The sequence below is a fragment of the Rattus norvegicus genome, chromosome 16, assembly GCF_021556685.1.
Source record: "Rattus norvegicus strain SHRSP/BbbUtx chromosome 16, alternate assembly SHRSP_T2T, whole genome shotgun sequence".
Lineage (NCBI taxonomy): Eukaryota > Metazoa > Chordata > Mammalia > Rodentia > Muridae > Rattus > Rattus norvegicus.
Genome location: NC_141549.1, coordinates 28,110,463 through 28,133,721, shown reverse-complemented (window position 1 = coordinate 28,133,721; position 23,259 = coordinate 28,110,463). Strand labels below are relative to the sequence as shown.

At 40.4% G+C, this 23,259-nt stretch overlaps 1 protein-coding gene across 20 annotated transcripts in view; it reads right to left on the bottom strand.

Annotated features, from left to right (window-relative positions):
• Window positions 1-5,908: 5,908 nt before the first annotated feature.
• The window catches only part of Psd3 (pleckstrin and Sec7 domain containing 3), a 557,293-nt gene continuing 539,942 nt past the window's right edge, over window positions 5,909-23,259 (bottom strand). For 17 of the 20 annotated variants that reach the window (XR_015639410.1, XR_015639411.1, XM_087588275.1 and 14 more), the window contains one exon: window positions 8,561-16,579. Coding sequence is in view for 16 of the 20 variants with exons in the window: in XM_087588275.1 (XP_087444401.1) it covers window positions 16,364-16,579 (216 nt within the window). In the remaining 4 variants the exon portion in view is untranslated. 20 annotated transcript variants of the gene reach the window in all.

Genomic DNA, 23,259 nt, shown 5'->3' with positions numbered 1-23,259 from the left:
GCATCTACATTTTGGTTTTCCTTCTTGGCTTTTCATATGGTCTGTGAATTTTACCTTGGGTATTCTAAGCTTTTGGGCTAATATCCACTTACCAGTGAGTACATAACCATGTGTGTTCTTTTGTGACTGGGTTACCTCACTCAAGATGATATTTTCTAGTTCTAATTTTTGAAGATTCTTTGTGTGTGCATGTGTGTGTGTGTGAATTTTAAATTAATTTTTTTTGTTTTTTATATCTAGTTTTTTGTTTGTTTTGTTCTGTCTATATTTTGTATGTTAAACCTCTATTGTATATGTATTTTGTAAAAAATAATTTCCATTCTGTATGCTATGCTTTCTTTGTCCGAATGAGTGACCTTTGCCTTTATTTCATGAGGTACCATTTATTAATTGTTGATCTTAATGCCTGTGTTAAAGGTGCTATTTTTATTTTACCACGTTTTTTCCTGTGGCAGAGTAGTCAAAACCATTCTCTGATTTATCTTATGTCAGGGTCATTTCAAGTCTAGTTTTGTGCAGGGTGAAGAGTATGGGTCTATTTGTATTCTTCTACCTGCATCCAACCACTTTGAGGAAAACCACTTGTCTTTTTTTTTCTGTTGTGTATTTGTCATTTTATTGTAAAAAAAGTCATGGGTTTCCATGGGTGTGTAGACTAATGTCTGGGTCATCAATTTAATTCCATCGATCACTGTATCTGTTTTTGTGCCAATACAATGCTGGTTTTATTATTATAGGTCTGTAGTACAGTTTGAAGTCAGGGATAATGATAGGTCTAGTTCTTTTATTAACCAGGATTATTTTGCCTATCCTGTTTTTGTGTTTGTTTGGGTTTTTTTTTTTTTTTGTTTTGTTTTTGTTTTTTTCATTGCCACATAAAACTGAAAGTTTCCTTTAGGATCTGTGCAGAAGTGTGTTGACATTTTATTGGGGGTTGCATTCAATCTGTAGACTGCTTTTTGGTAGGGTGCTGCTTCCTGTGTTAATCCTACTGATCCATGAGCATGGGAGATCTTTCCATCTTCTGATATCATCAGTTTCTTCAGTGACTTGAAGTTTTTGCCATACAATTCTTTTGCCTGCTTGGTTAGCATTACCCCATGATATTTTATATAATCTGAGGCTACTGTGAAAGGTGTCGTTTCCTTGATTTCTTCCCATCCTATTTGTCATCTGTATATGAGGGCTACTAAGTTTTCTGAGTTACTTTTGTATCCAGTCTTCTTGCTGAAAGTTTTTATCAGCTGTAGGAGTTTCTGGCTGGAATTTTGGGGTGAGCAGTTATTTCCTTTCCAATTAGTATCCCATTCATCTCCTCCAGCTGTCTTTTGTTGTAGCTAAAACTTCAAGCACTATATTGACTAGCTACTGGGAGAGTGGACAAGCTTGACTTGCTCCTGATACTAGTATAATTGCTTTTAAATTCTCTACATTTAAGTCACTGTTGTCTATGTGTTTACTGTAAACGGCCTTTCTTATGTTGAGGTATATTCCAGTGTCCCTAGTTACTCCAGGAGTTTTACAAGAAGTGTTAGATTTTTTTTCAACATCCCTTTCTGCATCTAATGAGATGACCGTGTGGTTTTTACCTTTCAGTTTGTTTATATGGGGAACTAAATTTATCGATTCACACATGCCGTGCCATCCCTGCATCCTTGGGAGGAAGCTTACTTGATCATAGTGGATAACTTTTTGATATGTTCATGGATTCTGTTTGCAAATATGCTATTGAATAGAATGTACTTATGTTCTTAGGGAAACTTGGTCTGTGATTCTCTTTCTTTGTTTAGCCTTTGTGTGATTTGGATATATAGATAACTGTGGCCCTATAAAATGAATTGGACAGTGTTTTTCCTGTCAACTTAGTGGAATAATTTCAAGAGTATTGGCATTAATTCTTTTTTGAAATTCTGATAGAATTCTGTACTAAAACCATCTTGCTCCCCTCCCCCTTTTTAGGTTGAGAGACTTTTAATTACAGCATCTATATTACTGGAGGTTATACGCCTTTTTAAATTGCTTATCTGTCCTGATTCAACATTGTTAAGTAGTAGGTATTGGACAAATTACCAATTTCTTTTAGATTTCCCACTTTAGTGGCGCAGAGGTTTCATAAGTATGTCCTTCTGATATTCTAAATTTCCTCAGTGTCTGTTTTTATGTCCCCCCTTTTATTTCTAACTTTGTTAATTTGGCTATTCTTTCTGTGCCCTTCAGTTCATTTGGATAAGAGTTTGTCAGTTATTAATTTTTCTCAGAAAATCAACTCTTCGTTTCATTAATTTCATTGGTTTTGTTTAGTTATTGTTATTTTAAGGCTTTCAATCTTGAGTTTGATTATTTCCTGCTGTCTACTCCTTTTGGGATATTTTTCCTCTGTTAGAGATTTCAGTTGTGCTGTTAAGTTACTGGTGTGAGGTCTCCGTAATATTTTTATGTGTGCACTTAGTGCTGTGAGCTCCCCTCTTAGATTGGGCACTTAGATGGGACACTTTCATTGTGCCCCATAAATCTGGGTATTTTGTGGATTCATTTTCACTCAGTTTTAGAAGTCTTTAATTTTTTTCTACTATCTGTCTTGATATTTTCATTAATAGTTTTCTTGAACTTGTGAGCTTTGTTATTTCTGTTGTTGGTATCCATTTTTAATCTCTGGTGGTCAGATAGGATGCGAGGACATATATCAATTTTCTTGTATCTCTTGAGACTTGTGTTTTTTTCCAGTCTCTGGTCAATTTTGGAGAAATTTCCATGAGGTGTTGACAAGGCAGTATTTTTTGTGTGTGTTTGGGTGAAATGTTTTGCAAATATCTCTTAGTTCCATTTGACTTATAACCTGTTAGCTCCCCTTAATTCTCCTAGTTTTTCTGTGGGTGACCTGTCTATTGATGAGAGTGGGAGAGAGGAATATTTTTTTTTCTTTTTTTTTTTTTTTTTTTTTTTCGGAGCTGGGGACCGAACCCAGGGCCTTGTGCTCGCTAGGCAAGCGCTCTACCACTGAGCTAAATCCCCAACCCCGAGAGGAATATTTTAATCTCCCACTGTCAGTATGTGATAGTCACGATGTGATTTAGTCTGCAGTGGGTTTACTTTTACAGACTTGGGTTCCCTTGTGTTTAGTGCATAGATGTTAAGACTTTCAATGTCCTTTTGCTGGATTTTTTCCTTTGATGAGCATGTAGTGTCCTATCTCTTTTGGTTTGTAGACTATTTGTCAGATATTAAAATGACTACACCATGTTGATTCGTTGGTCCATTTTCTTAAAATATTTTTTCCATCCCCTTTCTACCCTGAGGTGATGCCTATCCTTGATGTATGTCAACAGATATTGATAAATTTGGTTTTATCATGGAAGCCTTTTTCTCCATGTATTTTGATTGAAAGTTTTAGTAGGTACAATAGTCTAGGCTGCCATATATAATGTCATAGAACTTCCATTTAGGCTGTTTTTTTGCTTTTTAGAGTCTTCATTGAAAAGGCATGTATTGTTCTAATAGGTCTTTCTATATATGATACTTGGTCTTTTTCCCTTGTAGCTTTCATTGCTTCATTTACTGTTTTATTTTGTGCCAGGGGCTGTCTGTGTTCTGGTTGCTCTAGTTTATTTGGTGTCCTGTATCCTTGTACCTTTATAAGCATCCCCTTCTTTAGGTTAGGGGAATTTTCTTCTATGATTTTTGTGCCTTTGACCTGGGTTTCCCCTTCTTTCTCTAGTCATATTATTTTTAGATATGGTCTTTTCATAATGTCCCAGATTTACTGGATGTTTTGTGCCCAGATTTTTTTAGATTTAACACTTCATTTGATTGAGGTGCCCATTTCTTCTATCTTTTCTTCAATAACTGAGATATCCTCTTCTGTCTCTTATTATTCTTGTGTCATTACTTCTGAGATTACTGTTAGAGTTCCTTCATTTTTCACTTGCAGATTTCCCTCAGTATGTATGTTCTTTATTGATTTTTTTTCCACTTTCAGGTCTTGAACATTTTTACTTATTCTCTTCCACTGTTTTCATAGATTTAATGGTTTCATTTATTTCCCCTGTAAAGACCATTATCATAGTCATAAAGGCTATTTTAAGGTGCTTACCTTGTGCTTCAGTTATGTTGCAATTCTCAGTGCCTGCCATGGTAGAATGACTGGGCTCTAGTGGAGACATAATATCCTGGGTATTTTTGATTGGATTTTTTATGCTGAGGTCTTGGCATCTGGGTTTAGGGAGATTTTAATTCTAGGTGATGAAAACTGGTCTTGTTTTTGTTGAGTGGATTTATTTTCATTAGTTCTGTTACCCGCTATGGTTCTTAGGAGAGTGTGGTGGCTGTGTGCTGTCTGGTAGACAATTCTTCTTGGATCCTGACATATGTGTATACTGGGAGTTCCAGGTAACGTGTTTCTAGCTTTGGGAAGATGATACTTGGGAATGAGGATGGGCTAGGAAAGGGATGTTGAGGGGATACAAGGTGGGGAGGCAAGTAGGGTGTCCTAGCAAGGTCTGCTTAGCCCCCTGTGAATGAGGGAAGAGAGTGAGAAGAAACTGAAGCAGGTAGTCTGTTACAGAACTGGGGATGACACTGGGGTATTGAATGTGTCAGAAAGAAAGCTGAAGTTAGGCCAAGTCTTCACTGGCCTAACTGGCCTGAGGGTCCCAGGGAATGGCTGTGGATTTGGGGGCTAGGATACAGCAATAAGTGAGGAGAAGGAAGTTGATATGGGGGAGTTCTGTTTCTCTGCAGAAGGGAGCAGAGAGGAAGGGGTGCTGCTGCAGATGGTCTGCTGCTGAGTGGGGGGTTGAGGCTCGGGCTTTGGACTTGGGGCAGTGGAGAGAGATTTGAAGTTTTTGCAGTTAGCCTGTTTCCATGGCTGGAGTGGTCTGATGGTTGCCAGCTCGTTTCAAGGTTGAAACCAGCCCTGTCTCATCTGACATGGACTGATCACTGCCAGTTGACCACAGCCTTCTCTTGTTCCTCGTGTCATGGCTCTGAGCTCTTGACGTCAGCTGCTACATTTGCCCACTGTGCATATGAACGTGTCAGGTTGTAGATAACTGACTCCTCCATTTATCCTCCCTGGTGCCAACAACATCAGACTCAACTTCTTGGCTTTAGGAAACCATGCTCATGAATGCAGTCGAAACATTTTTGGTGGCAGCATCATTGAGTTTTCTGCAGCCGGCAATTGGAGAGTTTTTGTCCTGTGTAGTCGCTATCCTATGCAACCCAAAGTCCTAGCTGGCCCTCGTGCATTTGTGTTTTTAAACCAAGAGTAAGTCATTACTAGCTCTTCCACATCACATTGTTAATCTGACTCGTTACTTTGCCTGATGAGTTCCTTTTGAATCCTGATTCTGTCATTTAGTATAATCATACTGTCTCAGCTTTATGACGTACCCATTTTTCATAAACTCACCCCTGTAGCTTCTGCCAAGTTATTAATTAAAATGTTGAACAGATGGGGCCAAAGGCAAGCTTCATGGCAGGACACGACGAGGCATCTCCAAGTTGTCGTGGGTCCTTTAATTAGTGCTGTTAAGTGGCTGCACGCCCGTCGACAGTGTGAGTGTGGCTTGCACTTCTCATCACACCCTGGTGTGTTTCATTAAAGACCATGTTAACCTCCTTAAACTCCCGATGCTGTATTCACTACACATGTCTAATCTACCAGCCTTACAGAATAGAAGATGGACTCTAATTTCCTCTTTGAAGTGCAGCCTGACTTCTAATAATTGCTGTCTGCTTTCTGTGTAAAGATATGCCCAGAGTGAGATTCAAGTTTACCAGTCTACAGCACAGAAAACTACTACATGTATGCCAACATCTATGCGTGTGTACATCTACTTTTAGTGCACATATGCATGGGTGCACTTGAAGGATGGCTGACTACTTTCAAGAACACTGTCAACTTCACTGCCATGCTATCTTTTATTGTCTGGGGCATGCCAATCAGGTTACACAGGCTATCAATCGAGCTTCAGGGATTCACTTGTTTCTGTCTTTACAATGCTGGGATCACAGATACAGGCATATTTCCATGACATGTTAGATACTTTCCAAAGGCTGTGATAAAAGACCATGACCAAAAGCCACCTATGAATTTATTTTGTCTTATGTTTCCATAGGAATAAGAGTGTGCCATAGCAGAAGGCATGGCAGCAACCCCAGGCATAGTGACAGGAACAGGAAGCTCAGAATGCACACAAAAGTGCAAAGCAGAGAGAGCAAGCTGGAAGCAGGGTGAGGCTATATACTCTCAAAGCCTGGTCCCCAACCCCATGATCTACTTCCTCCATTAAAGCTGCATCTCTTAAACCTCCGGGAACATTACCATGAACTCAGGATCAGGTATGCGTCGCTTCTAGGGGACATTTCCCATTCAACACCAAGCACTTGAACGGAGATCTTCCTTTTTGTGAGTCAAGTGCTTTACTGACCGAGCCATCCCCCACAGATTTTCACATATTCTTCTCTAATATTTCTTTCTTGCTTATCACTGTCAAGGAAGAAAAGCAAAATGGAGTAGCATTAGAGCACAGAAGTAATAGTTGGGAAGCCATGTTAATCAGATTGCAGAAAGTTTTGTGGGAACACCTTTGAACTGGGCTGCAGATGCGTATGCTCACATGTAAACTAGCCTTTAGTATATACTTAACATCTGTCATCCTTCCCAGTACTTGCTAGAGACTAAAACCAAGTCTAATACTTTAGTTAACAAAATAGCTTAACTTTTTCCAGTACTGGCCAAAACTTCTAAGCCCCTTGTGGTTTAAAACTCCAGATACAGCCACCATGTTATAAAACATTGAAGCAAAATTTCAAGGCTGCTTGACTCCATGTTTTCCGGGATTTCATTCCCAATAAATTCCAGGTAAATGTTTTTTTTGTTGTTGTTCCTAACCAGATTTTGTTCTTGGTTGACAAAACTTTTCCATAGGACTTGACAGTGAGTCACCTCTCCCTCTGGGTGTCTGTTCTGACACTATTTCAAAGAATGAATGTAGGAATGCAACAGAAATTCTACTTGATCTGTACAGTGCATTAATTAGACCTGGGTTTTAGTTTCCTCATAGGAATGTTCTCAAAATGATCTTTGCAGCCCCCATGGTTCTGCCGTTATTAGCTGTGCAGCACAGAGATTATGACGACACACACAGAACTGCCACAGAGGGATAGACAGCCAGGCAAGGAGAGACTTGTGTCTGAGCTTCATCCTCCTAATAAGGACATGAAACAGAGGCCCAGTCCCTCCTCCGTATTCCCCACGTTGTTTTAGTTCTGTAGATGCACATCCTAGAATATTTGACCTCTCCAAGGTGCTTTGGTCTCAACTAGTCATATCATTTCAGAATGTCCATACTGCCTGCTTTGACATTGTTTCCAACACTCAGAAGTGATTCTCTGAATCAGTGACCACAAGGGTGCACAGTAGCCGCAGAGGAGCAATGCTCTGGGGATGAGCTCGTGCAGTTTAGGACAGCTTAACAATGTGGTGCACTTGCTATCGTAAGCCATCACTGGAAGGGCACAAACAATTCTTGAATTTGCCTCAAGAGTTGAGGGGAATTCTGGGGAATTCTTGAATTTCCTCCCTTGCTCTAAGCTCTCCACTGAGCCAGGAGATTGCTGGGTCTTTAACATATCTAGATAGGTCTTTGTGCGGACATCAATCTTCACAGACATTCATTAGTATCAAATATCTGAGTGCATATCAATTCACTGAACTGCAAGGGTCATCTTGTTTAGTTTCGAGTTCTTCCATTTTGCGTGTCTCTTACTATTACGTTTCATTGTTGTTTATTTGGTGTGTGTGTGTGTGTGTGGATACACGTGGAGGTCAAAGATCTACATATGTTTCTTCCATACTTGCTTTCCACTTTACTTTTAAACAGGTTATCTCCCTGAGCCTGAAAGGCTCCCAGTCTGGCCAGACTGGGTAACCAGTGAGCTCTGCAGATGTAACCACCTCTGCCTCCTCAGTGTTCGGGTTGCAGACGTGTGCTGCCGTGCCTGGCTGTGTGTGTACATGCAGACACAATGTGCTGCCATGCCTGGCTGTGTGTGTACATGCAAACACAATGTGCTGCCGTGCCTGGCTGTGTGTGTACATGCAGACACAATGTGCTGCCGTGCCTGGCTGTGTGTGTACATGCAGACACAATGTGCTGCCGTGCCTGGCTGTGTGTGTACATGCAGACACATATGCCTTTGTCTACACATAAACATCAGAGGAGGGTATCAAATACTCTGCTAGATTTCTCTCCACCTCATTTCTTTGAGACAGATCTAGGTTAGTAGCCAACACCTCTCAGAGATTATCTCGTCTCAGACCGTGTTAGCATTTGGTACTGGGCCCATGGATGGCTCTAACCTGTATTTTACCCAAGTACTAGGATCCAAACGCAAGGTTGCCATGCTTGCACAGCGAGTGTTCTTACTCACTGAGCCATGTCTCTGTCCCCACTCTTGTCCTTTTATGGAAAGGCACAGGGTATAGTACTATTGACTATTAAAATTATTATTCAACTTGTATAGGTAAGCAAATAAAAACATTCTCCCAAAACGATTGAAATTTGTTGTATTTATTTCTTTCTAAAGTTTATACATTTACATATACCATGTTATAATCCTTCACTGTTTGCATGATTCTATTACATAAAAACCATTTCAAATGCAATAAATTTTGTTGTTATAAAACAACAAAATACCCTCAACTTATAAAAACACAGGAACAGCTATATTTATGACCATTTACACAAGAGAAAGGTATTGTCTACATCACAGCTTCTATACATATCAGTTGACCCACTTGTCTACAAGGTCTAGGTTTACTTTAATTAACAGTGAAAGAGGGTAATATTTATATACAATTGTTTCAATAAAAATAAAGCAGTTGTAAAATGTAAACTTAATTTTCAAAATACTCTTTAAAACACTTTAACAATGTCCACATAGATGACTGTTCCATTCAAACGACTACCACCTTGAATGCCACCGTTCGGAGATGGCATTTCTTGAGTCTAGTCCGTGATAAGGAACAGGCTTTCCGTACATAGTGTAGTACTCGCTTTCGCAGCGCTGCTACAGCTGACAGTTTGGCCACTGAAAGGGGGGAGGGTTATTTTGTCACTAATTACTTTCACAATTTGCAGGGGCATATGACATTGGAACTGTGCTGCCACAGAAATGACTGATGGAGAAAACTTTGAAGGTAAAGGAATGTTATTGCCAATCATTTGGAGCCACAGTTTATATTTAGATATAAACTGGTCAATAGGCCGCCAAAGCCCAGTTCCTGTTTATCTTAGAAGATACAGACTGTCACCCTTATGTAACTCCCACAGTAACCAAGGCTGACAACAAGTGTTCTTGTGTAAATAAATTTCTGTTCCAGAATTGAATTCCAAAATCTTGAGGTAGAAGAGAATGCAGGGAGGCATATCGGCCTTTGCTCAACAACCCTCAAGGGAAGCAAGCATTGTTGAGCAATTTTATGTTTCTTGACCCTTCCCACAGAAATGAAAACATTATCCATTTCTGGAAATCTGGGAGCAAAGGGAAAGATATCCTCTGACACTGAACAGAACTCAATGTGCCCATTTGTTTCTTGAAAAGACCAAACACAGTTTTGCTTCAAACTGCGGATCTTGTCACACTCTCTTCCTCCATGACTGGGTCATCCTCAGAGTTGATATCTTGCCTTGACAGGGTCAAGCCACTGGGACAGCTGGATTCCTTATGGAACCCAGAATATATCTGCTGCTGAGCAGAAGCCCAAGTGGAGAAGAAGGCCAAGGAGAAGCTCCAGAGAGGGAAGATCACCCTGCTCTCCACTGCCCTGTGTTAAGGGCTGAGAGCAGTGAGCCTCAGACCTGCTATGTGGTCCTTTATTGAGCCTTGAGGCTGGGACTTGAGGGTGTGTTCAAAGACTGATATAGATGATAGGGAAACTCCAAAGTTCTCTCCATTTACCAGTGCTTTCCAAATTGAAGTCAAGGTGCTTACTTTCACACTACTACCAGTTAGAGCTGAACTCTCCCCTACAAAAGTGCATTATATCTGGGTTCCCGCCCATTTTCATCCTTTAGATCCTGGTCTGTGGACAAGTGCTTAGCTGTTTAGCATACTCCAGTGCAATCTCTGTCACCTATAGCTGAGAAGCCAGGGCAGGAAACCACACCTTGGGCTCTGAAGGTAATATGGCTTCTCCCTTTACACTCTATTCTGGAAGGAATGATCTGCAGAGCCCTAGTGGGGGATTCTGGAGTCACTGCCTGTGGGCCACAGGAATGTCTTCAAGTTGGTATCCAGTAGAAGGACACAGCATCTGTCCCTGCCCCCTCTCAGAGTCAGACACTGGCACTCGATCATTTCCCCTGGTTCTTGGAACACATCTATGATACAGTTTCTACTGCCTCCAGTCATCACTTCAAGATCAATGTCTTAATGTCATACTTTTGTATAGCTTAAAACTCTCTCTCTCTCTCTCTCTCTCTCTCTCTCTCTCTCTTTCTCGTGTGTGTGTGTGTGTGTGTGTGTGTGTGTGTGTGTGTGTGTGTGTGTGAGAATTCTAGGCCTATTGATTTTCTCCTTAAACACCTAAGGGAACAGTTAATCAGTTTTGGCTCTCCTAGGAGAAGATTTAATAATACATGACTACCCCAAGTGGAAAACAGCCAGCTCACCCCTTCACTTTAATTTGGTCTAACACTCTTATTTCTAAAGCTTAAAAAGTATCCTAACAACATAAAAATTCAATGTGCATATATACTCTCTAATGTGAATATTATTATTCATGTCAAATGATTGCTTGGCTTTACAACTTCCATGGCTTCATATTAAAATTCAAACTTTTCAAGTAGCTATGACCTCAAATACACCTTAATTCTACTACTCAGCTTCTAAATCAGTGGCATTTTCTGCAAATCCCAAGTAATTCTTAGAAGGAACTATTCTTGCAGAAGCCCTGCTGATTATCCACAGAGCCAGCCCACCACACATAAAACCAAAATTGGGAAATATAATTTATAAAAAATCGTTTGAGACCAAGGATTAATAAAAACTGAACTCAGGTGTAACTGCCAATGCAGGCCTGGAGCCTGGGGCTGAAGCCGCATCGCAGACCTCACACTTCCGGTTCTCTGACTCAGACGTGAAGACATGAGGCAGTGTGTTCAAACGGACACTGCGCCCAATCACACACTCCAACACACTCAGTCGCTGCTTTAAATATACCCAACATGCTGGTTAATAAAACTTTAGTTACTATTTACACTTTATAATATAAGCAAGAACGTTAAACAACTAAGGCCAGCGGCTCTTCTTTGGGGAGAGTCAGGAAAAAGAGACCGAAGTATAAAAATATTAAATAAGGTCTAACCTGTTCCTATAGTCCTTTTACCTAAAATACTAGCTGTTAATTTGTGCAATTGCGAACCTGGAATACAGTACCCGATCTTGGGATGCCCTGATAGACTTCAGTATCTGTGATATTCTTTTTATATCAAAGAGGGTAAAGAGGTGGCACCAGGAGAGTGATCTACGCTAAAATATACACCAGTACATAAAGGATACACTGGGTACTTACTGAGTTCTTCAGAAAGCTATGTGTTTTTCTGGACTAATTACAACAATAAAGAACGTGAGCTCGAAAGCGTCACTGTTTGTAATCAGCCCTAAGTTATGAGCTCTGCTTTATCGTTAAGTGCTCTTAATACTAAAGTTGCTAAGACTGCACAGGCTGCCTTTCCCCTCAACCTCTGTATTTCCCAAATCATCATGAGTACATTGCACACTGTACACTTCAATAGAGTCACAAGCTTAGCTTAAAGTCACTTTTGCCCTGGTAATTCAAAGCTTAAAGATGGAACTTTCTAGTGTAAAGTCTTACTAAAAAAATTTAATCAAAATATCATTTGAATTTAAGTTTAATAAAATGATACCACTATATGAACTCTCAACAACTGTACTATATAATCATTCCTATGAGGTTTTTAAACTTTCTTTTCATATTATACTGGTTGTTAAAGGACAAAAATAATTTCAACATACACATATATATATACCATATACCGATACACAATCTATACATTGATGCACATACATACATACAACTATAAATATCACAAATACAACACTGGTGACAGAAAGCATTTCCTCTGACATACGCCATACTTTCTGTACAAGTATTTCCCCCTACGACAGATATACATATACATTACAAAGGAAGTGCCCACAGACCTAAGGAAGCCTACTGTATGTACAGTAACTCGCTGGATTCCTTGCTCCTTACTCTTGCATACAGTTAGCAAACTGCCATGCAGATTCAAGTATTTGCTGACATTTCCTCCGCGTGCAATGAGCCAAGTGCGAGAAAATGGCTACTATCGATGCAGAAGGAGAATGACCTCAGATATCAGTCCTGTTAAGTATGAAGGATGGAAAAGGAGTCTGGAAGGAAGCGCAGTGACAAAGGACCCCTGGAATACGTCAGGGGTTAGTTTATGTGGGTTGACACAGTCCTCTGGATGGCGTGATGATAGCAGATGACAAATGGGTGGCGAGGCTTCTGCTGATTCACCAGCAGCCTGGCCTCTGCCTACAAAACTGACTGGTCTGTTTCTGTCTGAGTGACCCAGATGCTCTGAAACAAGAACAGATATACCTCATACCCCGTGATGCATTATCGTCCTTGAGCCTGTGTTTAAATGATGCTACGATTCTGCATTGGCTCTAGTGTGAGCTTTACAGGGAAAACACCCTGCTATCGGAACTACAATGGTATCACTTTCTACTAAAACCAGGAAGGAGGCTGCTGACTTGAAAAAAATCTTGTATCCAAAAGAGCTAAACCACAAAAATTTAGATGTTCAGAAGCAAGAAACTTGATGTCAAGCTTGGTTTAACTGATGACTAACAGAAAAAAAAATTGTCAAAGAATTAAAACTCCATGTATAGCTAACTTCCTCTAAGTTCTCTCTTATACAGGAAGACAATTGGAAATCGACTTTTAATCAAAGGGGCAGATGATGAGTATCTCTAGATGGGCCTTCCTTATTTCAGGGCATGACCCTTCATCCTTGCTTTTCATACAGAAAGGGGAAGTAGGTGAGGAAGAACTGGTGTGCCTTCCTGCTCTTGATTTCCAAGTAGATTATAACTCAAACTAACCCACAGTATAACCTAACCCAGAAGGTCTTCCTCTCCTACAACCAATTCCCTCACATTACATCTGCCTTGGAAATAGTTCTTACCTTCAGGATGAGGGAAAAGAAAACACCAGAGGAGCACAGAGCAGCTTAGACATGTCACACGATCGCTGCATGAGAAAAATGGGTCCATCTAAGAGCAACTCTAAAAAGTTACATACAACCTATAAACTGTCTCTACCAGAGGACTCTCCCACATGCCGGTTTCATTGGGAATAATGGAGATACATATAAGTAACAGTTGACTTCATTAGACATTGCTCAGAGTTAGATTAAATTATACATATTTTTGGAAGTATGTTTTCAAAAATGCTAATGATATACCAATAAAACAAGGACTGTGAGTAGAATTTTTAAAACTGTGTTCCTGTTAAATCGTTTTAGAAGCCAGCATGTGAGGTAGGGGTGAAGCCCAAGATATACACAGATTTTATACAAGGGTACTTCAATGGTCAGTTTTTCAACAAGGCTATCATCAAAGTCTTTTCATGACTTGTTGGTATTTTCAATACTAAGAATCATTTAAGGTATTATTGTAAGATAGATAATGCTTTATCATATGGAGAGGAATTCCAAGACTCCAGGGCACTGAGGTAGGGGTGACAGTATGTAGAGGTGGGGCCGGATGAAGTACCATGGAAAGGAGGGGGACAAGAGTTCCCTGTACCGTGCACTGGGCAACAGGTTAGAGTAGCTGTACAAAGGGCCGCCTTCCACTTCTTAGGACTCAATACTGTGGGAGAAATGGGGTTGGCTATGCACCAGACCCCCAGAGTCCCGTCAGATCAGAGAATGCAGCATCCTTCCAGAGGCCTCAGGGAAGACACATTCTTAGCCTATCCCCCAAAGGTAGACAGCCATGCTCTAGGGTAGGCTGGGGTTCTGACTCACAAAAGAATGCTTCAGTTATTTTTTTCAAGATAAATGATGAAGACAGAACAGTCCACAGCTTTAAAAGTGCCTTTGTCATCTGATTATCTATAAGCATGTCCAGAAGCTCTGGAGACAACACTGGTGAGTCCTGTAACAGGAGCATGGTGGCTAATGCTAAGGGTATTCCCCAGACAATCCTCCATGTCAGAAACTCTGCAGCAAGGTACCATTCAATGTACATTAGATACTCTACATAAGTACACACGGACATTCTGTACATACAAACGCACACTGTGGACAAACACATTTAGACATGTCAACTGTTTTTCAGCTACTGATGCTTAAAGATGATGCTCAAGACTAAAAGGTCTTGGTACCTTTCCCTTCAGGGATTACAAATACTTAGGCGAAAAGAAGACAGCGATAGTTCACCTTCTAGAAGAAAGGCAACTTGCTTGGGAAATACTGGATTCACTAGGAAGCTATGAAACAGTTCTGGTATATGGAACCACAATGTTAACTACCATATTCGCCTCATGGTTCTGAAATATAAATTAAATCACTGCCTTTACTTAAACAAGACAGAAGTCTAAGGAGGTTTTCCCAATAGTGTGGCAAAACACCATGAAGCAAGCGGCTACCGTATTGGTGGGAAGTGTTACTTGGGCACAAGCAAGGTGGGCATGTACAGAGCGGAAAGAAGTACAAGCTGATACAGTCCTGTGACTAAATGCTAGTACTTCCTAATGAGATGCCGCTAGAAACTACCAGGAGTTTTTAACAGGCTTTCTCTAACTTACTAGAATCATGCTATTCATGCAAGAGCAGCTGATTCTCTGGTCATAGTACCTTCAACTAACCAAGTAGAAATAGAGAAAATATTTAAGGAGGATAAAGGATATTTAAACGTTATCCTGTTAGTTTGGAAGATATTTTGGTGGGAAGAGAGTAGTTTTAGAGAATACAGTTTCAAGGCTGGAAACTAGAGAGTTTTCGGCCACAGAGGAAGCTCATCTTTTATGACTTTCTCTTCCTCTACAGACAATATTCTACTTAACTACTTCAAATTTTAAAGGGACTGCTTTGCCTGCAAGGGGAAACCATTTTGAATACAGGGAAAAATAAGACTAAATGTATACAAATAATTCCAGGCGCATCTTCACAGCAACCCAGCAAGACGGCTGTAGACCTGGAGGTGAGGAGAAGCCAAGGAGCTGCACAGACATCATCACCTCCCTCCAGCCTCAGTCCCTGTGCTCAGACTGACTTCACGTTCACTCTGACGGCCACTGACCCCGATGAACGACCGCAGCTGTGTTGCTCCTTATTGGTCTTGATATGAAAAAGGAAAAAAGGGGTGGGGGTGGTATTCATTTTCAACAGTGTTTTGTTTCAACCAGGACATGATCTATGCCTGCACATCTATCTAAAAATGAATCTATTCCTGGGTGGAAAGGTATCGACCACAGAGATGATTTTGATTCCTAGTCTAGATCCCATGGGAGTGAGGTACCATTCCTATAGCAGACCATACATCCTACTGCTGCAGCTCCCCAAGAGCTGATTACCGACACACCAGCCTTTAGACAACAGAAGTGGCTTGGTATCAATCCATCCTCAGCCTCCCTTCAGGCGAGATGACTCCACTTCTGAATTCCCTCGCATGGCTGAATGGAATGCACAGCAGAGTCAAACTCCTGTGCTCCCTAAGGTCTCCAGTCCTATCATCCTCATGCTCCCTTTGTCCTGTGTCCAGCACCAACAGCAGGTGCCAGGATGAATGCAGAAGTGTCCCACCCTGGGACACCTTGACTCCCAGCACTGCCATTTTTATGTGAGCAACCATGAACTTTCAATTTCACCTCCGTGACTGGGCAGGATTTCACATGTAAAGTCTAGGATTTACTAAAGCACAATGCTTGTCCAGTTACGTGTTTCATGATGGATTAAAAATTTAAACCTAAAAAAAAAAGTACAACAGTTGATTGGGAACACATAAAATAATTGTGCAGAAGTGCAAATAAGAGGAAGCAGAAGGAGAAAGCATCCGTAGCCCTCTCCTTCTCACAAAAGGTGCATTAGTTATAAAGTTGCCCAAATCATCAAAGCAAGGAACTCAAGAGCAAAGACATCTGTACAGAAACTAACAAAAATATACAATAGAAAGGTTACTAATGCACCGTTTAGTCACAGACTGTTTTTTTTTAAATATATTCACGGATTACCAGAAAGATCTTGAAAAACCCTATTTTGCTCCATGACCAGCACTTCCTGGCCGCAGATGGATTCTAAGTAACTTTTTGCTTAATGCCCGGGGTTTCAGGTCGGTGGTCCTTTCTCTCTGAGACGTTGCGCTTGACCTTGGCAGTGACTGGAGATGCATCTGGGTTCAGGGAAGGACTTGAGTGTGACTTCTTCAGTCCCACTGGCTCATTTCCCTCGGTACTGAGGAGGTCCTTGCCTCCTTCTTTCAGAATGCTGACATAAATTTCATAACGGGTTTTCTAAAGGCAAAATCAGAGAAGTGTGGTCAGTACAGTTTACAATTGCATGTGTACAGCACACCTAGTATGTTTCTACATACAACATAATGTTTTTGAATATTTGTCTTTATCCCAAGCTGACATTACTCCTGTATTTGTAACTGCAGCTGATGACTGACTCATTCTAGGGTAAGAAATTACCCTAGAATTTTCATTAGCATTTATTCTGGATTCTGAAGAAATGCCAATGTACTAGAGAGAGTCCATGCATCTGAAATGCATATGCCCAAGAGGGTCTGGGCATGAGGAGAATAACTGGATAGTTCTTCCACTCTGAATCCACCTACCAGTCCCCTGTCAGACAGTAATTCATTGTAGAAGCCATTCTGACTTTCCACTGCTTTTCTTCTCAGATCAGAAAATTCTCAGGCTCAAGAGTATGAAGAGTGGTTACCAGGAAACAAGATGAGGCTCACAGACCATGGAATTGCTTTCTGGTGCTTTTCTCATTCTACACCATTTCCTTTGTGGCTGGTTGTATAAGGAATGGCATCCGTGTTTCAGAGAGCCCCTTTCTTCCTCTTCCCCATCTCTCTTGTGCTATGACATTTTATTTTCTAATCACTGAAAACACTGCAGAGGCCTTTGTTTTATCCTAGCCCCAAGAGTGCTGTTTCCATCCAAGTAACTTGTCTAGGACTGTTGAATGCACATCCTGAAAATTACAGAGTCCTGATCTGATACATTCTAGTCAAAATGTGCTTTTCTGCACTCTGCTTCCACACGTGAGGACTCTGGATAAGCGCTACAGTGTTTTATTTGTAAAAAAGAGCACACCACACATCAGGCTTTCCAAACAGGAAGGCAAATGCTGTTAAGACTATATATCCTTCAGGATTTTTTTCTAATCAGATTAAGGGTTTGTATACATCTGCTTCAAGGGCTGCATTTCCAGATCATTTTGCTCAAAGAGAGAAACCTGTTAGCTGGTCAGCCTTTCTGCATCTGAGCACGGCACTGGCTTTGGTGATGACATTCACTGAATGTCCTCATGAATATCCTAACATGAAGTTATTCACACAATCCCTACAAAACTTGTAACATTACTATTCCCTTTTCACTTCTAAGGAAAAAAGCCCAGGGAAGCTCAAAGTCAGAAGGCATAGGAAGAAAACTTTGATTTGATTCCAAGCAAGGTTGACAGCAAAATCCACTTTGCAAACAGTTTCTTTCTGGAAACGAACATACGAATGTATGTTGTAGGAAGGACTCACAGACACTGTTGGTTGGCCAATTAAAAGCTATTCTCAATTCCCTCTTTCTTGTCCCTGAGGACTGACACAGAGTAGATGGCAGCTTGCCCAGCCCCTCCAACAACTAGGATGGGCATGTGATACTTCAGAGACAAGTAAACAGAAAAGGGATGCTGGGAGCTCCTGGGAGAGACTCCTAGGACCGGCATTAGAGCAGAATTCAGCAGTTCTATAACTGCACTCTTTGTAAAAAGGTTTACATTAATGACGTATATGCGTGAGCTTCTGTACCCAAGTGCAGCGCCTGCAGAGGCCAGAGGCATGAGATAGTCCTAGAGTTACAGGTGGTTAAAAGCTGCCCGTCATGGGTATTTGAACTTGAATTTTCCAAAGCAATGTGCACTCATAAGCACTGAGTCCTCTCTCTAGCTCCAAAACCTTACTCTTTCTCCCCATTTGATATGATTCCTAAAGCTGTTGCCATGTGATGTGGGGAAGGGTGTATGGAGATGAAAGAAAAACATGCTATACCTGAGGGAAAAATGAAAAGATCCCTCCAAAAGAGGAAAATATCTGATTATTTTCTGGTCCAATGAACTGAATCCAACTCTAACAATCCCCACATCCCAGTTTCATAAAGATAAACCACAACTTTCTTTATGTAGGAACGCACTACCACTGAAAGTATTACCAATTGATAAATATTTCGATTTTCAGAATAAAAGAGAACATGCTCAACATTAGCTCTGAAGGCCACAAGAGAGCTTAGTCAGGGCCCTGCTGATCGAAAGGTCATCAGCATTACATATTAATTACTACATGTGTCCCCAAATCATAAGACCAAGCTACATAAAACCCACTGATAAGCTGGTTCAACAGCCATATTTATTATAAGAATTTATAATCTGTCCTGGTGGCAAAATTAAAATTGTGGAAAGATTACTTTCATTCAGTACATGATCTTGTATATGTGACTTAGAGGCAGTTTAAAGATAGACTCAGGAAGCCACTGAGTCTACAGTGAGACACTACTCCATGAACTGAAACATTCATGCAGTGAAGGGATATGAAAGACAGTGTTATTTATAAGCCATAGAAAGGATGCAAGGAGAGGATAGGACTAGTCCCTATCATTGGCAGCAGACCACTAAGAGTTTACCTGAAAAGTGCAGGAAGGAAAGCATTTTATCATGTGTCTCCCAGCTCCACTACAATGTAGGTATCACAAGTCAATCATATGAGCTAACCAAAACATAAGGAGCACAGCACAGAGGCACGGTCAGGTATGAGTCATCTACTCTGATGAAAAGACAGAGGGAAGGGTGAAGGAGGACCAGAGAAAAGGACTGCTCTACTGTTAGAGGAAGCAAGACAAGGGAATAAAAGCAGGCATATGAACTCACAAATGGCTTGCCTCCTTTCTGATTAAAGAGAACTCTGCACGAAGCTCCTTTCTTCGTTTTTCACTGTGCCCTCTTCACTTCTAACTACTGACCTCCTCTTTGAGAGGTGATTTTCTTCTGTCTTCCTTTCTTGGAAGACGAGATTTTCATAGATTTTCCTAGGGTAAACTAGGCAGTATAAGTTTTAAACTAAAGCTTAAACAATAATCCATTGGGAAGAACAATTGTACTCATCTCTTTATTTTCTACTTCATTTTTTGATTGAAATAAAATTACATCACTTTCTGGAGATAATCACAGAAAACCAGACATGGACACCATGCAGAGAGCAACATATCATGGGGAACCCAGGTTCAAAGCTACCCATTATATCACAGTACCTGTATCTGTATAGCTCAGGAAACATGGAGGGAAAAGAGGCAGAAAGACCATACTCTCTGCAAAAGCACCTTCTCCAAAAGCACATACTCATTTTACTGTACACACTCTGAGGATACAGTGTGAGATTACAATGCAAGGACACATGTGCATGATTAGATCATGGTTGTTAGCATAAGTGTCACCTTAGACATTGTACTAGGAACAGTCAAGATCCTTTCTATTCTTGCTAAATACTCAATGAAATATTGTCAACTAAGCTATGCTGCCAAGGTACTGCAGAGCATGAGAAGCTATCCCTCCTTCCTTCAGCTATCTTTTAAGTCCCTTCCCCAAAGGGGAAGCTCCTTTTCAGGCTTTGGTAACCATGACTCTGTTTTTGACGTCTGTATGATCAAGTCTTTAACATATAGGATTTTTTGGTATGCCTGATTTATGTAACAATGATGGTGTCCATCTCCATTTATGTTGTTACAAATGTCAAATATCCATTCATATTTTATGTCTGAGTAAGATATACACATATACAAGGTTATAATATAAAATATAACAGTATACCTATTCTCTACTCATTTGTCCATCTATTGATAGGCACTTAGGTGGAGATCCCTTATCTAGGCTATTATTAAGCTAAATAAACCCATGGATGAAAATGTTTCTCTGACACAATGATTCCAGTGACACATCCAGGAGTGAGTGGGATTGTAGGCTTTGAGGAACTTGCATACAGCATGCTACAATGCTTATAATAGTTGGCACCACCAATAGCAGCATATGAGTGAGTCTTCTCTCTTCCTCGGCTCACAACCAGTAATTCCTGCCATGCCTTCAGTTTCCTCTTTGGCTATACGCCCTGGCCTTGGCCCTTGATATGTGTGTGTGTGTGTGTGTGTGTGTGTGTGTGTGTGTGTGTGTGTGTGTGTGTGTATACATACATATGTATGTGTATGTATAATGCTAGGGCATTTCTGTGAAAACCATTATGCTATTCTGCTCTCAGGTGATAAACCCAATGATTACAACTAAGGTAGTCATTTTGAAACCATAAAATAAGTGTGAAAATAAAAGTTATCATTCTCCAGATTAGAAATTTAGAACGATTATATACATTCACAATGATAGCATTTGGCAGACAGTGACCACCCACATATATTTGTTTTAAAGTGAGATGTAAATATATTTATACTGTTTTAAAAAGTTGGTCAATTTTCCATTATTTGTACTCAATAAAATAGCATTCATCTTGATCTCAAGCATCAAAAACAGCCTTATTGAACACTAATGCACCTCTTGTTTTAATTATATTTATGAAAAGATTACTTGGTTAATGAATTGTGGTATGCTATAACTTTGTTGGTTTTTTTTCTGAATAGTCAATAATTCACTGATAGACTTTACTTTGCTATTGGCCACAATGTGATTACATAAGGAACATTATGTCAGTGACTATTAAGCCCATTGTTAGTTTTATGTTACTCATTTGCTCTCTATGGCTGAATTCTTAGTCTTTTCCTGGATGTCTACTGTATGCAGAATATCTTAGAGTTTCTAAGAGATTCTAAGAGGCTCCAGAGTATGATTAAAATCCCAGTATAGAGAACAAAGTATTTCAGCTAATCTCATCCCTGTCGGGTCCTGGGAGCCTCTTGCTTTCCTGGCATCTGGTGGCTACTCCCAGTTCCCCATCCCCCATTGCTACACTCCTCTGTTCAAATTCCTGACCCTCTGTATATCATCCCCATCTCCTCTCATATCTGATCTTGCCTCTCCTTTTCTTCTCCCCATCCTCTCTTCTTCCCAAGTCCCTCCCACCCTCTACCTCCTGTATTTTGTTCTCCCTTCTAAGAAGTATAGAGAGCAAAGTAGAGAACATTTTACATCATGAAGATGAAAATGTGATGATAAAGACTTCTCCCCCTGACTCTACCTTTTGTAAATCCTACATTCAGTCTGTGAGCAAGTCCCAGTCATCCATCTTCACAATGAATTCAGAATCCTCTGCTTTCTCGGTTCCCCTACCAGATCTGATGGCAGCACAATCATCTGAGGGATAGACTATTAGAGAAGCTACCTTTGCCTCTTTGATCCCTTCTTTAGCACCCATGTATAATCTACTCAGAAGACACTGATGTGAGGTACTCACTGCATGCTTTCACTGCTCAAGGTACCCCAAGGCTGTTGATCCTTAAAATGCTTCTAACCCCTCAGATCCTTCAAATGGCCTAGATTCCAGGAATCTCTGCTGTCAGTCCTTTTGTCCTCAACACCACAACTTCTTTCCTAAAGAACTCTCTAGGCAACAATGTACCAGAGGGACTGCCCCCTGGCTGCCCTTTCATAAACCAGGAACACACCTCCAGGGCCTCTTGCCTTTTCTGTTTTCTTTGCCCTTAAAGTACTTCACTCACAAATCCACGGAGATCACACCTTACTGTCCTTCCTCACTTTGAGACTTCACAATGTCACTGTCACACCATGGCCTGCCAAGTCAGAAGTCAGCCACCTCTCCTCCACTTGCTCCTTCTCTCCTCATCCATCCTTCCCTCTCCAACAGTCTTACGTTTTTACTTTTTAGAAAACCTTATTTCTCTTTTGCCCCTATATAATTACAGATGAAGGCAAAACAATTGATTTTTTTTAAATTAAGAATAAACATTGAACACTCATTGAATGTATGAACTGAAGAGAGTATGTATAAGAGAAAATAAATTTACTCAAGTCTAGCATAAGATATATTCTAGACATATTATATATATAGACTATGACAACTTGAAAAAACCCAGGGATTTAGATATTGATAGTAGATGCCTGGTAAGTTATTCATTCGAGAACTTCTGAGAATACATCATTATTTTAGGTATTCCACCGTTCCTATGTCTTCCACGAATCCCTAAGGTCTGAGTTGTCATTCCAAGGTGTATGTATTCCTTTTCTGCTCTGCCCATATCTACTTGATCTTGACTGTAGAGATACTGTCTGTGACAAACCCTAACAAGGGAACCAAACATAAGTTGCCTGGCTGAAACTGAGTCCCTCTCTTCAGAGACAGACGGATATTTCAGAGCACCGTAAAACACCGATCTATTTTACAAGCATCTCTTATGGAGCAGTAAGACAAGAACAGACTTTATTACCCACTGTAAGCGAACAGTGATAAACGGGACTACTCTGCCTGTTCTCTGGTGCTTCTGCATTTGGATAGTGATTTTTCTTATTGGTGAGGACCCTCTAGGTTCACAAACACAATTGAACACTGAAGAGACATAGCTTTTCCAAGGGTTATTTACCTCTACCCGAATGGTCATTCTCACGTCCCATTCTCATGTAATGTGTGAGGATCACATTTATGCCTTGGTATAGAAACTAAGATTGGTTAAGCCCCTGGGTCAGAGAATAGTGGTCTCTTGCCTTATTAATTAGAACCACTTAGCACTAGACAGACTATAACAATATTGAAGGATTATACTTCACTGATACAATTGGAGGATCTAATTGATATAATTGGAGGATCCAAAATGGAGTATGTAGAAAAGCGAAGGCAAATATCCAAAATTAAGCTTTTAAAATTAATTTAATATCACTCCATGAAGTCATCACTACATAGGAAACTAACAGTTTCTGGTCAGGGGCCTTAAATCAGATGGGTTGTTAAAAAGTGAGTGTGTGA